The sequence below is a fragment of the Notothenia rossii genome (genome assembly GCF_949606895.1).
Source record: "Notothenia rossii genome assembly, chromosome: 7".
Classification (NCBI taxonomy): Eukaryota; Metazoa; Chordata; class Actinopteri; order Perciformes; family Nototheniidae; genus Notothenia; species Notothenia rossii.
In genome coordinates this window covers 751,764-768,512 of record NC_136905.1, presented here as the reverse complement: position 1 = coordinate 768,512, position 16,749 = coordinate 751,764, and the positions used below count along the sequence as shown (strand labels likewise).

Sequence of the window (16,749 nt, the reverse complement as noted above, 5' to 3'; positions counted from 1 at the left end):
ATTCTGTCGGGAGAATTTAAAAAGTAAAATTTAAATGTCACAACTGAAGTGGGCAGTTGAAGTTAGAATTGAAATGTCACAACTGAAGTGGGCCAGTTGAGGTTAGAATTGAAATGTCACAACTGAAGTGGGCCAGTTGAAGTTAGAATTGAAATGTCACAACTGAAGTGGGCCAGTTGAGGTTAGAATTGAAATGTCACAACTGAAGTGGGCCAGTTGAGGTTAGAATTGAAATGTCACAACTGAAGTGGGCCAGTTGAAGTTAGAATTTAAATGTCACAACTGAAGTGGGCCAGTTGAGGTTAGAATTTAAATGTCACTACTGAAGTGGGCCAGTTGAAGTTAGAATTTAATGTGTGAAATGTAAAACTGTCAATTAAGGTTTTATATTAGAAAAGGTTCACAGCATGATATGTTTGCATGATTGTCACATTGTAACGAGAGAAGGTAAAAACCCTGTATTAGTGTGGACCATTTTCTTCAAATAAACTGATCCCACCTTTTGGATTGGGGTAACTTAAAGAAATCTGCGCTCTCCTCTCCTGCTTCAAAGTTAAGGTTGCACACTGCCACACTCGCACTTAGGTAGGGCCACACCTCATTACTGATACCAGGGGGATCGCTTTAACAGATTTAGTGCGTCGTCTGAATTGAAACAGAAGTTCATTGAACCTGGTTCTTCAGGAGTTAGTAGAGGTGAGACCTTGCTGATCCAGGTGGATGCGAGTCTGGCAGTAAACGTACATAGACTCAATAGCTTGTGTTAGGTCAGTTAGTAGGTCTGAGTCATTGCCGGAATAAATTAACAGGCGATTTTGATGATTGACATCTCTTTTGAACCGTTAGAGCCAATAGAATCGAGGGGGTGTTCCTAAATCCATCTAAACATTACCATTGAGGAGTGAGAGTGCTGCGCACGCAGTTTGCCCAAACCGAAATCTATGTTACGCTCTATAGAAAACTACGTTTATTGCCTTAAATGTGATGATGGGTTATCAGTAATCATTTCAGTGACACAGAGAGATTGGACCAACCTTCAGCAGCGTTTATATGTGTTTTAATGCCCTTGAACACAACTGTTGATCAGCAACCAGCAGAGGTGAGATGTATTTGCCGTGTTGTCCCCATAAAGTGAAGTTGTGTGTTGTCTTTCCTCGCTTCGCTGCCGTGAGTTATGTAAAGTACTAGCTAAAAGATTGGAGCCAATTTGACCTAAAATGGTTCATTCTGACCAAAATGGATTTGTACAGGGAAGTCAGGGCTTTCACAATGTAAGGAGGGTGCTCAATGTTCTCTTAATCACAGCTCACACTGTCCACTCCTCGAGCCCCACAGGGCGGAGCAGCGAGCCCCCCAACGTCCCGCCAACACGGCCCCCAGACCCCACGCAACATTCTCATCTGTTTGTCCTTACTGGAGTCATTTCCTGGTTGCTAACAAACACCATTGTAAAACATAATCACTGATGACCAGCTGTAACGGTGGTGGACTCATCAGAACAGAGTGGGCGAGCTGACCAATCAGAGCACAGTGGGCTCACAGGGAGGGGGGGGGCAGGAACTCCAACAAGGCGTGTAGGACAGAGAGTGAATACACATACTATACGGAGTTGCTTATGAGGAACCAATGAGAGTTTGGAACATAGACCTCAACAATGGAACTATGATCAGTAGAAATGAACATCTCTGAGCCAATGAGAGTTCATCAAAGAGTAGAGAACCAGCACCCCGACGGATCTAAAGCCGCTGCATGTGTTCGGCCTCTTACCTCGTACAGCTCTGCTCTGACTGGCTGTCTGCAGGCCAGCTCTGGCTCTGGATCTTTCTCCACACTGGGGACAGGAGGGGTCTCCTGATGGAGGTCTCTGCTCCCAGTATGAGGTGATGCACTGTCTGCAGAACCAGTGTCCACAGCTGGTAGAGACTGGATCCTTCAGGACGTCCTGACACAGAGCACAGCTGGACAGCTGCTCCTCCACAGGAACAGAACTCTTCCTCTTCCCTCTGTGGAGAGGAACACATCCTTTACAGCACTTTACTTTAGAGGAGCTGATTCTCACCAAAGGTACAACAAGGTGGAAAATTCTAGTTTAACATTTAAAAAGGTCTATATCTCTATATAATATATCTTAGTGATCAGGGGCCGTATTCACAAAGCATTTTATCTTACCGCTAGGAGTGCTCCTAACTCGCGCTAAAACATTTTACGTAGGAGTTTTTTCTTAAAAGTTATTCACAAAGCCGCTGAGAGCTACTCATACTAAGGATAAATCACTAAGAGTGAACTAAGAGTGACGCGCCGTTGCTATGGATGACGTCGATTCTCGTGCATGAGTTTAGAAGCGGTCAGTACGGTGATTGGTTGTTCAGAGCAGGCGGTCTCGGTGAAACTCATCCGCAACATCCCACAAACGAGCCCACTAAAACAAGGAAATAGCCGAGGCTAGAAATGTATTCCTATCAAATAGTTATGGACAGTGCAGTTAGCAGAATACACGCATGATGACAAGTTTGTGCAGACCACGATAATGACGTTGTGTATGCACGTTAAAGAGAGAGAGCAAACAATAAAAATACGTAAATATCATTAAATCAAGGAGAAAATTAAAAGCACCCTGCAAACTATTATCCAATGAGCATATTTCCAGCACTTAAACACTTTCAATAACAGCCCATACCGCCGTTAAAGCCCCCCTATCATGATGAATGAAAACACTCTGCGTGTTGATGGAATGTACTTTCTTTCTATTGACGAACACGTCCTCATCTTTTGAGGGCGCAATTATTTTTATGTGCGTCCCGTCAATAGCACCGACCACACCGGGCATACCTGCACTGCCATGAAGTTGGCTTTGATCCTGTGTAGTTGTTGATTGTCCAAAGGAAACCGGATAAACTGTTGGATGATATGTGGTCTAGAGAGCGCGTTGATGGTTTGTTTTATGGCACGGCTGACTGATGGTTGCGATATTCCTAAATCGTCGGCATTGCAAAGTTGCATTTTCCCTGTTGCTAAATATCGTAGTGTTGCCAAACATTTTATTTCCGGACTAATCGGGTTATTCCTGTTAGTCGGGGATGTTATTGCATCCCGCACTAATTCCACAACAAGTTTGATACCCTCACGATTTAGCCTATATCTCTTGATCAATTCACAGTCTTCCATTGTCTCCAAAACATTTCGTCTCTCAGCCATTTTCAGATTCTTTGTGAATAGGTCTTACTGAGTTAGGAGTCCTCTCGAGGACTTTTAAGCTCTCCTAAACTTAGGTGCTACTTTTAGGCCTAAAATACTTTGTGAATTGCTCTTAGTGAATAAAATTAGGAGTCCTAAATTTAAGACTGACACGCCCATTATGCTTAGGAGTTTCTCCTAAATTCGCCAGTTAGGAGCTACTTTTAGCCCTAAGAGCCTTTGTGAATACGGCCCATGGTTTATAGTTTACACTTCACATTATTATAAAAGCAAACCTCATCCTGTCTGGATTCATAGCATTATAAACACAATTCACATATAATTTGCTGTGAATTAACTACAATAAACATAGCATAAAGAACATAGAGCAGACGTGTCAAACTCAAGGCCCGCGGGCCAAATGTGGCCCGCCACGTCATTTTATGTGGCCCGCGAGAGCTTAATAGGTCTGATTGTCTAAAAATAAATAAGTCAAATGCGTGCAGTGACCAAAAACTACATTTCCCACAATACATGCCGATTATGTTACCCGCGAAGTGACGGCATCCCGCCACTAGACTGCAGTGTTTCCACATCGATGCGATTTTCCCAACAAGTGGAATTGAGAAATACAAATAATGATCCCAAAATGTCCAGGAAGAGAAAAATTGATGCAGATGGAAGGGTGTTTCAAGAAAGATGGGAAGGCGAATACATGTTTGTGCTTCAAGGAGAAAAACCGGTATGTCTTTTGTGTTATGAGGCGGTGGCGGTTGTCAAAGAGTACAATCTACGTCGGCATTTTGAGAACAAACACGGAGGTAAGTACGCCAAATTTAGCCATCAAGAAAAACAACAAATTGCCCAAGAATTAAAAGGCAAACTGCGATCGCAGCAGAACGTGTTCGTGAAAGCCACAACCAAAAACAACGCGGCAGTGAAAGCTAGCTTTGTTGTAACTGAAGAAATCGCCCGCGCTTCAAAGTCTTTTTCAGATGGAGCGTTTTTGAAGCAGTGCATGCTGAAGGTCTGTGAGCAGGTGTGTCCCGACCAGATACAGACTTTTAAAAATGTCAGTTTATCAAGAAACACCATCGCGGACCGAGTTAAGGAACTAGCAGGAAACCTGGCAACACAGCTGGCCGAAGAGACACGCAGCTGCATGGCTTTTTCATTAGCTGTTGATGAAAGCACAGACAACACGGATACAGCGCAGCTATCTATTTTTATTAGAGGCGTGAAGTCGGACCTCTCTGCCACTGAGGAGCTGTTGGATGTGGCTGCCATGCATCGGACCACAACGGGACGGGACATTTTTGATGCGGTGGAGAAGTCCGTCAGTAAAAACGCATTGCCCTGGGAAAACTTGGTGGGATTAACTACAGACGGTGCGCCTGCAATGTGTGGAAGAAAAGTGGACTTGGTTGGACTAATGAAGGAGAAAATGCAAGAAAGTAACTGTCACACGCCTCTGATAACGTATCATTGCATTATCCATCAAGAAGCTTTGTGCGGGAAGGTGCTGGGGATGGATGATATGACCACGGTCATGAAGACAGTGAACTTCATTCGGACGCGTGGCCTGAATCATCGTCAGTTCCAGCTGTTCTTGCAGGAGATGGGCTCGGAGCACGGAGACGTGCCGTACCATACAGAAGTAAGGTGGCTGAGTAGGATTAAAGTCCTCAAACGATTTTTTGAGCTTAGGGAAGACACTGCTCTTTTCATGCAGAGTAAAGGAAAACCCTTGTCTGAACTGTCAGATCCAAACTGGCTGTGTGACTTTGCTTTGTTGTGAGACATAACCGAACATCTCGCCCAACTGAATCAGAAGCTGCAGGGACGCAAACAAGTCATCACGCAGATGTCCGACACGATCACGGCTTTCCAGCGTAAACTTGACCTATGGATGTGCCAAGTGAAACAGGACAATCTTGCCCACTTTCCTGTTTCTCAGAGCATCTCAGCCTCATGTCCCGGTACTTTCTCATGTGCTCAGTTAGCTACCAAACTGAGCCTGTTGATGAATGAGTTTGATCGGCGCTTGTCTGACTTCAGAGCACAGCACTCTGGATTTGCCATCTTTGCTAGTCCTTTCACCACCGACGTGTGCACTGCACCCCAACAACTTCAGATGGAGTTAATAGAGCTTCAAAGCGATAGTGGCCTGAGAGCAAAGTTCCAGGATGTTACAATCCAGGACTTTTACCGTCTACTGCCCCCTGCTTTCATGCCACAGCTTCGACTTCATGCTGCCCGTGTTCTGTCTATGTTTGGGAGCACCTATCTGTGCGAACAGATGTTTTCAATAATGAATCTAAACAAAAACAAGCACAGATCACGCATCACTGACGACAACCTCCACGCTGTTCTACGGATTGCTACAGCACAGGACCTAAAACCAGACATTGACACACTGGCCACGGAAAAACGGTGTCAGACATCTGGTCAGAAAACACATTGGTAAGCATTTGAAAAAACCTAATAATATATAATAAAATGCAATTCAACCAAGAAGAACAATAGTTAAACTATGTGCAATGTAATGATTGTGTTTGCATTTTGTTTTGTGTTTGTTATTTACAGAACATGATCAATGGATGAGGATGGTGGAGAGGGGATCCACATGGTGTGTTCAAGGACAGGCAGCATCTCCTCATCAAAAACTAACTTAAAAACTTGAGCAATATAGTTGTGGACTGAGACAACCCTTATTTTGTTATTTTGAGTTTATTACATATACTACTTTATATGTGTAGCAATGTATTTAGTGTTTGCAGGTTTTATGTGTTTATGCAAACAAATGTTTACTGTAATCAAACCATCTCTCATGAGTTGGATGTATGCCCCCTGCAAGGCTGTGTGCAGCCATTTGTTTTTGTAAAATGCTACATCTGTCACACATGTTCTTAGCAGCTCACAATTGTTGGTTTTACAGTTATTTGTTATTTCAAGTTTTGAACAAAGTTAATGTCATAACTTGTGTTTGATGTTATTTTTCTTTATTCACTTGGATAGTTTGATCGTTGATTGATGGAGTAATATGGGTTTCATAACCTGACAAATTAAAAGGATTTATGTTATAATAACAGAGCAACAAGCAAACATATTTTTTACATCTATGCAAATATATATGTAATATTTATAACTTGAATAAGTAATAAATTCAGAGTTATTTAACATTAAGGAGTAGTTACATTTATTTTACATTGCATTTAGTTACATTGCATTTAGTTACATTTATAAGTTACATCTGGCCCTTTGAGGGCAACGATTATGCTGATGTGGCCCTCGGTGAAAATGAGTTTGACACTCCTGGCATAGAGCATACAAATATTGAAAATGTTTTCAGAAGGAGACCGGTTTGATTAAAGCTAACATTGTAGCTGCTCCATCAACACTCTGAATGACTTCATGTAGTCATACGTACAGCAGACAGTCTCTGGTTTAAACAGGAACATGAATAACCCTGATTGAATATGAGCTGCTGTAGAGCTCTGCCCTCCTCTCTGGTCCCCCTCAGACCGTCAGAGACCACAGGAGCACACACTAACTTTACCCTCAAGTTGAAATGTGTCACGAATACGCAGGTGATATGAATTTCACTTCTTCACTTCCTTGGTGTTGCCAGGCACGGATCTGGGTCTTTGCATTGACTCTACATGTCATCTCTCAAAACTCTGTTATATCTGCTGATGCTAAACACAACCAGCTGAGCAGGTTATCACTATTATTAACATCTTAGAAATACATATCATAAACATGCCCAAGTCGTACATTCATGTTTTGGACGATATGTTTAGTTTCAAGAACAGAATCTATATTTGAGCAATTTGAAACCATTTAATAACACTAACAATCATAATGCAATTGCATATTGAAATATCCTTAAATTTCTACTCTACTGCACACGTGACATTATTAAAGAACAGATCTTTTAAAAAATCTGAATCCCCTTCAGGTCAGTTTACAGCAGAAACTCTTACTTTGTGTCTGAGGGTCCGGGTTCATCTCTGAGGTCTGGAGGGTCCTCTGTAGACCGCTCACTCTTCAGAGACAGACAGCTGGAGACTGGAGACTTGTCCTCTTCCTCATCTTTGAAATCACTCATCTTCTCCACTCTGAGAGATAAACCACACACACACACACACACACACACACACACACACACACACACACACACACACACACACACACACACACACACACAGAGACACACACACACACACACACACACACACACACACACAGACAGACAGACAGACAGACAGACAGACAGACAGACAGACAGACAGACAGACAGACAGACAGACAGACAGACAGACACACACACACACACACACACACGCACACACACACACACACACACACACAGACACACACACACACACACACACACACACACACACACACACACACACACACACACACACACACACAGACACACACACACACACACACACACAGAGACACACACACACACACACACACACACACACACACACACACACACACACACACACACACACACAGACACACACACACACACACACACACACACACACAGACACACACACACACACACACACACACACACACACACACACACACACACACAGACACACACACACACACACACACACACACACACACACACACACACACAGAGACACACACACACACACACACACACACACACACACACACACACACACACACACACACAGACACACAAAGAGACACACACACACACACACACACACACACACACACACACACACACACACACACACACACACACACACACACACACACACACTTATTTCAATCCTAACATTCTAAACTTGCTTAAAGCACATTAAAGGAGTCAGACTTCAGACAGGCTGCTCTCCTGTCACATGAAACTCTGAAGGCTCCTTTGAAGAGTCCTCATTGAACTCTATAGAGATATATCTGTATGAACACATGATGTCCTCACATCCAGAATAACAGAGTGAATAGTGTGTTAACACTCACCTTGTTGTCCTCCTGCTCTGTCAAAGTGTAAAATGGCGTCTGGCAGTCTGACTTCCTGCTCTCACCTTAATGCCCTTCCTGTCTGCAGCTCCTCCCTTTGTTACCAGCTGAACAGGTTCAGGTTTCAATCAAATCAAGTTTGATTTATAGAGCACATTTTAAACGAGTTCTGGTGGAGCCAAAGTGCTGACATATAATACAAAGAACCTACAGTAGAGACACTCTACAGCAAATACAACAGCACCGTGTGCAGAATATCAGTATGAGGAAACAACACCCTCTGTCCTTAGACCCTCTGACCGTAGACCCTCTGACCTTAGACCCTCTGTCCTTAGACCCTCTGTCCTTTGACCCTCTGTCCTTTGACCCTCTGTCGTTAGACCCTCTGTCCTTTGACCCTCTGTCCTTTGACCCTCTGTCCTTAGACCCTCTGACCTTAGACCCTCTGACCTTAGACCCTCTGTCCTTTGACCCTCTGTCCTTAGACCCTCTGTCCTTAGACCCTCTGACCTTAGATCCTCTGTCCTTAGACCTTCTACCCTTTGACCCTCTGTCCTTAGAAGACCATGGTGAAGACCATGTAGTCCCCTCTATCTCCCCCTTTCTACACTCAGAGACACCTGCAGGGTGACATTCACATTTCAGGTGTCACACCAGCAATGTAGTGTCTCTACTTTAAAGAGTTCTCTCCTGCTGATGTTCAGGTGTATATCAGTATGTAGTATTTCTACTTTAAAGAGTCCTCTCCTGCTGATGTTCAGGTGTATATCAGTATGTAGTGTCTCTACTTTAAAGAGTCCTATCCTGCTGATGTTCAGGTGTATATCAGTATGTAGTGTCTCTACTTTAAAGAGTTCTCTCCTGCTGATGTTCAGGTGTATATCAGTATGTAGTATTTCTACTTTAAAGAGTCCTCTCCTGCTGATGTTCAGGTGTATATCAGTATGTAGTGTCTCTACTTTAAAGAGTCCTCTCCTGCTGATGTTCAGGTGTATATCAGTATGTAGTGTCTCTACTTTAAAGAGTCCTCTTCTGCTGATGTTCAGGTGTATATCAGTATGTAGTATTTCTACTTTAAAGAGTCCTCTCCTGCTGATGTTCAGGTGTATATCAGTATGTAGTGTCTCTACTTTAAAGAGTTCTCTCCTGCTGATGTTCAGGTGTATATCAGTATGTAGTATTTCTACTTTAAAGAGTCCTCTCCTGCTGATGTTCAGGTGTATATCAGTATGTAGTGTCTCTACTTTAAAGAGTCCTCTCCTGCTGATGTTCAGGTGTATATCAGTATGTAGTGTCTCTACTTTAAAGAATCCTCTCCTGCTGATGTTCAGGTGTATATCAGTATGTAGTGTCTCTACTTTAAAGAGTCCTCTCCTGCTGATGTTCAGGTGTATATCAGTATGTAGTGTCTCTACTTTAAAGAGTCCTCTCCTGCTGATGTTCAGGTGTATATCAGTATGTAGTGTCTCTACTTTAAAGAATCCTCTCCTGCTGATGTTCAGGTGTATATCAGTATGTAGTGTCTCTACTTTAAAGAGTCCTCTCCTGCTGATGTTCAGGTGTATATCAGTATGTAGTGTCTCTACTTTAAAGAGTCCTCTCCTGCTGGTGTTCAGGTGTATATCAGTATGAAGAGTCTCTACTTTAAAGAGTCCGCTCCTGCTGATGTTCAGGTGTATATCAGTATGTAGTGTCTCTACTTTAAAGAGTCCTCTCATGCTGATGTTCAGGTGTATATCAGTATGTAGTGTCTCTACTTTAAAGAGTCCTCTCCTGCTGATGTTCAGGTGTATATCAGTATGTAGTGTCTCTACTGTAAAGAGTCCTCTCCTGCTGATGTTCAGGTGTATATCAGTATGTAGTGTCTCTACTTTAAAGAGTCCTCTCCTGCTGATGTTCAGGTGTATATCAGTATGTAGTGTCTCTACTTTAAAGAGTCCTCTCCTGCTGATGTTCAGGTGTATATCAGTATGTAGTGTCTCTACTTTAAAGAGTCCTCTCCTGCTGATGTTCAGGTGTATATCAGTGTGTAGTGTCTCTACTTTAAAGAGTCCTCTCCTGCTGATGTTCAGGTGTATATCAGTATGTAGTGTCTATACTTTAAAGAGTCCTCTCCTGCTGATGTTCAGGTGTATATCAGTGTGTAGTGTCTCTACTTTAAAGAGTCCTCTCCTGATGATGTTCAGGTGTATATCAGTGTGTAGTGTCTCTACTTTAAAGAGTCCTCTCCTGCTGATGTTCAGGTGTATATCAGTATGTAGTGTCTCTACTTTAAAGAGTCCTCTCCTGCTGATGTTCAGGTGTATATCAGTATGTAGTGTCTCTACTTTAAAGAGTCCTCTCCTGCTGATGTTCAGGTGTATATCAGTATGTAGTGTCTCTACTTTAAAGAGTCCTCTCCTGCTGATGTTCAGGTGTATATCAGTATGTAGTGTCTCTACTTTAAAGAGTCCTCTCCTGCTGATGTTCAGGTGTATATCATTATGTAGTGTCTCTACTTTAAAGAGTCCTCTCCTGCTGATGTTCAGGTGTATATCAGTATGTAGTGTCTCTACTTTAAAGAGTCCTCTCCTGCTGATGTTCAGGTGTATATAAGTATGTAGTGTCTCTACTTTAAAGAGTCCTCTCCTGTTGATGTTCAGGTGTATATCAGTATGAAGAGTCTCTACTTTAAAGAGTCCTCTCCTGCTGATGTTCAGGTGTATATCAGTATGTAGTGTCTCTACTTTAAAGAGTCCTCTCCTGCTGATGTTCAGGTGTATATCAGTATGTAGTGTCTCTACTTTAAAGAGTCCTCTCCTGCTGATGTTCAGGTGTATATCAGTATGTAGTGTCTCTACTTTAAAGAGTCCTCTCCTGCTGATGTCCAGGTGTATATCAGTATGTAGTGTCTCTACTTTAAAGAGTCCTCTCCTGCTGATGTTCAGGTGTATATCAGTATGTAGTGTCTCTACTTTAAAGAGTCCTCTCCTGCTGATGTTCAGGTGTATATCAGTATGTAGTGTCTCTACTTTAAAGAATCCTCTCCTGCTGATGTTCAGGTGTATATCAGTATGTAGTGTCTCTACTTTAAAGAGTCCTCTCCTGCTGATGTTCAGGTGTATATCAGTATGTAGTGTCTCTACTTTAAAGAGTCCTCTCCTGCTGATGTTCAGGTGTATATCAGTATGAAGAATCTCTACTTTAAAGAGTCCGCTCCTGCTGATGTTCAGGTGTATATCAGTATGAAGAGTCTCTACTTTAAAGAGTCCTCTCCTGCTGATGTTCAGGTGTATATCAGTATGTAGTGTCTCTACTTTAAAGAGTCCTCTCCTGCTGATGTTCAGCTGTATATCAGTATGTAGTGTCTCCACTTTAAAGAGTCCTCTCCTGCTGATGTTCAGGTGTATATCAGTATGTAGTGTCTCTACTTTAAAGAGTCCTCTCCTGCTGATGTTCAGGTGTATATCAGTATGTAGTGTCTCTACTTTAAAGAGTTCTCTCCTGCTGATGTTCAGGTGTATATCAGTATGTAGTGTCTCTACTTTAAAGAGTCCTCTCCTGCTGATGTTCAGCTGTATATCAGTATGTAGTGTCTCTACTTTAAAGAGTCCTCTCCTGCTGATGTTCAGGTGTATATCAGTATGTAGTGTCTCTACTTTAAAGAGTCCTCTCCTGCTGATGTTCAGGTGTATATCAGTATGTAGTGTCTCTACTTTAAAGAGTCCTCTCCTGCTGATGTTCAGGTGTATATCAGTATGTAGTGTCTTTACTTTAAAGAGTCCTCTCCTGCTGATGTTCAGCTGTATATCAGTATGTAGTGTCTCTACTTTAAAGAGTCCTCTCCTGCTGATGTTCAGGTGTATATCAGTATGTAGTGTCTCTACTTTAAAGAGTCCTCTCCTGCTGATGTTCAGGTGTATATCAGTATGTAGTGTCTCTACTTTAAAGAGTCCTCTCCTGCTGATGTTCAGCTGTATATCAGTATGTAGTGTCTCTACTTTAAAGAGTCCTCTCCTGCTGATGTTCAGGTGTATATCAGTATGTATTGTCTCTACTTTAAAGAGTCCTCTCCTGCTGATGTTCAGGTGTATATCAGTATGTAGTGTCTCTACTTTAAAGAGTCCTCTCCTGCTGATGCTCAGGTGTATATCAGTATGAAGAGTCTCTACTTTAAAGAGTCCTCTCCTGCTGATGTTCAGGTGTATATCAGTATGTAGTGTCTCTACTTTAAAGAGTCCTCTCCTGCTGATGTTCAGGTGTATATCAATATGTAGTGTCTCTACTTTAAAGAGTCCTCTCCTGCTGATGTTCAGGTGTATATCAGTATGTAGTGTCTCTACTTTAAAGAGTCCTCTCCTGCTGATGTTCAGGTGTATATCAGTATGTAGTGTCTCTACTTTAAAGAGTCCTCTCCTGCTGATGTTCAGGTGTATATCAGTATGTAGTGTATCTACTTTAAAGAGTCCTCTCCTGCTGATGTTCAGCGGTATATCAGTATGTAGTGTCTCTACTTTAAAGGGTCCTCTCCTGCTGATGTTCAGGTGCATATCAGTATGTAGTGTCTCTACTTTAAAGAGTCCTCTCCTGCTGGTGTTCAGGTGTATATCAGTATGTAGTGTCTCTACTTTAAAGAGTCCTCCCCTTCTGATTTTCAGGTGTATATCAGTATGTAGTGTCTCTACTTTAAAGAGTCCTCTCCTGCTGATGTTCAGGTGTATATCAGTATGTAGTGTCTCTACTTTAAAGAGTCCTCTCCTGCAGATGTTCAGGTGTATATCAGTATGTAGTGTCTCTACTTTAAAGAGTCCTCTCCTGCTGATGTTCAGGTGTATATCAGTATGTAGTGTCTCTACTTTAAAGAGTCCTCTCCTGCTGATGTTCAGGTGTATATCAGTATGAAGAGTCTCTACTTTAAAGAGTCCTCTCCTGCTGATGTTCAGGTGTATATCGGTATGTAGTGTCTCTACTTTAAGAGTCCTCTCCTGCTGATGTTCAGGTGTATATCAGTATGTAGTGTCTCTACTTTAAAGAGTCCTCTCCTGCTGATGTTCAGCGGTATATCAGTATGTAGTGTCTCTACTTTAAAGGGTCCTCTCCTGCTGATGTTCAGGTGCATATCAGTATGTAGTGTCTCTACTTTAAAGAGTCCTCTCCTGCTGGTGTTCAGGTGTATATCAGTATGTAGTGTCTCTACTTAAAGAGTCCTCTCCTGCTGATGTTCAGGTGTATATCAGTATGTAGTGTCTCTACTTTAAAGAGTCCTCTCCTGCTGATGTTCACGTGTATATCAGTATGTAGTGTCTCTACTTTAAAGAGTCCTCTCCTGCTGATGTTCAGGTGTATATCAGTATGTAGTGTCTCTACTTTAAAGAGTCCTCTCCTGCTGATGTTCAGGTGTATATCGGTATGTAGTGTCTCTACTTAAAGAGTCCTCTCCTGCTGATGTTCAGGTGTATATCGGTATGTAGTGTCTCTACTTTAAAGAGTCCTCTCCTGCTGATGTTCAGGTGTATATCAGTATGTAGTGTCTCTACTTTAAAGAGTCCTCTCCTGCTGATGTTCAGGTGTATATCAGTATGTAGTGTCTCTACTTTAAAGAGTCCTCTCCTGCTGATGTTCAGGTGTATATCAGTATGTAGTGTCTCTACTTTAAAGAGTCCTCTCCTGCTGATGTTCAGGTGTATATCAGTATGTAGTGTCTCTACTTTAAAGAGTCCTCTCCTGCTGATGTTCAGGTGTATATCAGTATGTAGTGTCTCTACTTAAAGGGTCCTCTCCTGCTGATGTTCAGGTGCATATCAGTATGTAGTGTCTCTACTTTAAAGAGGTCCTCTCCTGCTGGTGTTCAGGTGTATATCAGTATGTAGTGTCTCTACTTTAAAGAGTCCTCTCCTGCTGGTGTTCAGGTGTATATCAGTATGTAGTGTCTCTACTTTAAAGAGTCCTCTCCTGCTGATGTTCAGGTGTATATCAGTATGTAGTGTCTCTACTTTAAAGGGTCCTCTCCTGCTGATGTTCAGGTGCATATCAGTATGTAGTGTCTCTACTTTAAAGAGTCCTCTCCTGCTGGTGTTCAGGTGTATATCAGTATGTAGTGTCTCTACTTTAAAGAGTCCTCTCCTTCTGATTTTCAGGTGTATATCAGTATGTAGTGTCTCTACTTTAAAGAGTCCTCTCCTGCTGATGTTCAGGTGTATATCAGTATGTAGTGTCTCTACTTTAAAGAGTCCTCTCCTGCAGATGTTCAGGTGTATATCAGTATGTAGTGTCTCTACTTTAAAGAGTCCTCTCCTGCTGATGTTCAGGTGTATATCAGTATGTAGTGTCTCTACTTTAAAGAGTCCTCTCCTGCTGATGTTCAGGTGTATATCAGTATGAAGAGTCTCTACTTTAAAGAGTCCTCTCCTGCTGATGTTCAGGTGTATATCGGTATGTAGTGTCTCTACTTTAAAGAGTCCTCTCCTGCTGATGTTCAGGTGTATATCAGTATGTAGTGTCTCTACTTTAAGAGTCCTCTCCTGCTGATGTTCAGGTGTATATCAGTATGTAGTGTCTCTACTTTAAAGAGTCCTCTCCTGCTGATGTTCAGGTGTATATCAGTATGTAGTGTCTCTACTTAAAGAGTCCTCTCCTGCTGATGTTCAGGTGTATATCAGTATGTAGTGTCTCTACTTTAAAGAGTCCTCTCTCCTGCTGATGTTCAGGTGTATATCAGTATGTAGTGTCTTTACTTTAAAGAGTCCTCTCCTGCTGATGTTCAGGTGTATATCAGTATGTAGTGTCTCTACTTTAAAGAGTCCTCTCCTGCTGATGTTCAGGTGTATATCAGTATGTAGTGTCTCTACTTTAAAGAGTCCTCTCCGGCTGATGTTCAGGTGTATATCAGTATGTAGTGTCTCTACTTTAAAGAGTCCTCTCCTGCTGATGTTCAGGTGTATATCAGTATGTAGTGTCTTTACTTTAAAGAGTCCTCTCCTGCTGATGTTCAGGTGTATATCAGTATGTAGTGTCTCTACTTTAAAGAATCCTCTCCTGCTGATGTTCAGGTGTATATCAGTATGTAGTGTCTCTACTTTAAAGAGTCCTCTCCTGCTGATGTTCAGGTGTATATCAGTATGTAGTGTCTCTACTTTAAAGAGTCCTCTCCTGCTGATGTTCAGGTGTATATCAGTACGTAGTGTCTCTACTTTAAAGAGTCCTCTCCTGCTGATGTTCAGGTGTATATCAGTATGTAGTGTCTCTACTTTAAAGAGTCCTCTCCGGCTGATGCTCAGGTGTATATCAGTATGTAGTGTCTCTACTTTAAAGAGTCCTCTCCTGCTGATGTTCAGGTGTATATCAGTATGTAGTGTCTCTACTTTAAAGAATCCTCTCCTGCTGATGTTCAGGTGTATATCAGTATGTAGTGTCTCTACTTTAAAGAGTCCTCTCTGCTGATGTTCAGGTGTATATCAGTATGTAGTGTCTCCACTTTAAAGAGTCCTCTCCTGCTGATGTTCAGGTGTATATCAGTATATAGTGTCTCTACTTTAAAGAGTCCTCTCCTGCTGATGTTCAGGTGTATATCAGTATGTAGTGGTCTCTACTTTAAAGAGTCCTCTCCTGCTGATGTTCAGGTGTATATCAGTACGTAGTGTCTCTACTTTAAAGAGTCCTCTCCTGCTGATGTTCAGGTGTATATCAGTATGTAGTGTCTCTACTTTAAAGAGTCCTCTCCTGCTGATGTTCAGGTGTATATCAGTACGTAGTGTCTCTACTTTAAAGAGTCCTCTCCTGCTGATGTTCAGTGTATATCAGTATGTAGTGTCTCTACTTTAAAGAGTCCTCTCCTGCTGATGTTCAGGTGTATATCAGTATGTAGTGTCTCTACTTTAAAGAGTCCTCTCCTGCTGATGTTCAGGTGTATATCAGTATGTAGTGTCTCTACTTACGCTGTTAGACGCTCGAGATTTTGTCAACGGAGGGGGGGGGGGGGGGTGGGGGGGGGGGGGGGGGAGTGAGGGAGGCGCTCGTGAATTGTTTTTACGGAAACAGAGGGGTTTTAGGTTGCACACAGGGTAGAGTGAGGTTGAGCGATGGAGAGAAAGGGAGAGAGAGAGAGATTGAGCGAGGCAGATAGCGTGTGCAGCGGTCTGCTTGCGCACAGAGCCGGGTTTGTGAGAGAGGCCGGCTTGAGTCAATTTCTCTCAAAATATAATTGATTGCCAGCCTCCCTTGTCCCTGGCAAATCAGTTACGTTGCAACGTAACTGATTTCTTCTAATGTGTCTGCATCTGGCGCTGAGTTGCCATATTCCTTTCATGAACCCACTTCCTGATATCATTGTTGGAGATAAATATAAATGATAATAGCCAAACTAACCTAGCAAGAGTAAACTGACAGGCTGCTGTGCCGCATCTCACTCAAACACCCACACGACTCAACCCAGAGAAAAACCAGTCTCGCGCGCAGCCTTTCATTCAGAATTTCATTCAGAATTTCATAGCAAAATAAAAAAATGACATCAACTAATCTTTCAACATAGTTTAAAACAAAAATAAATATTAGGACAGAACCCTACAAATAACAACCATAAAC

At 42.3% G+C, this 16,749-nt stretch overlaps 1 protein-coding gene and 1 long non-coding RNA gene across 2 annotated transcripts; one reads left to right on the top strand and one right to left on the bottom strand.

Annotated features, from left to right (window-relative positions):
• Nucleotides 1-1,666: 1,666 nt before the first annotated feature.
• LOC307013469 (uncharacterized protein) lies at nucleotides 1,667-7,291 on the bottom strand (the record flags this gene model as incomplete). The annotated part of the gene is made up of 2 exons (XM_079640867.1): nucleotides 7,161-7,291; nucleotides 1,667-2,003 (listed from the first exon to the last, which is right to left on the bottom strand). The coding sequence occupies exons 1-2, from the start codon at nucleotides 7,283-7,285 to the stop codon at nucleotides 1,667-1,669; spliced, it is 462 nt and encodes a 153-aa protein (XP_079496993.1). The 5' UTR covers nucleotides 7,286-7,291.
• Nucleotides 4,979-6,263, top strand: LOC307047348. The gene is made up of 2 exons (XR_013810397.1): nucleotides 4,979-5,637; nucleotides 5,761-6,263. It is a non-coding gene; the product is annotated as an uncharacterized lncRNA (long non-coding RNA).
• Nucleotides 7,292-16,749: the final 9,458 nt, after the last annotated feature.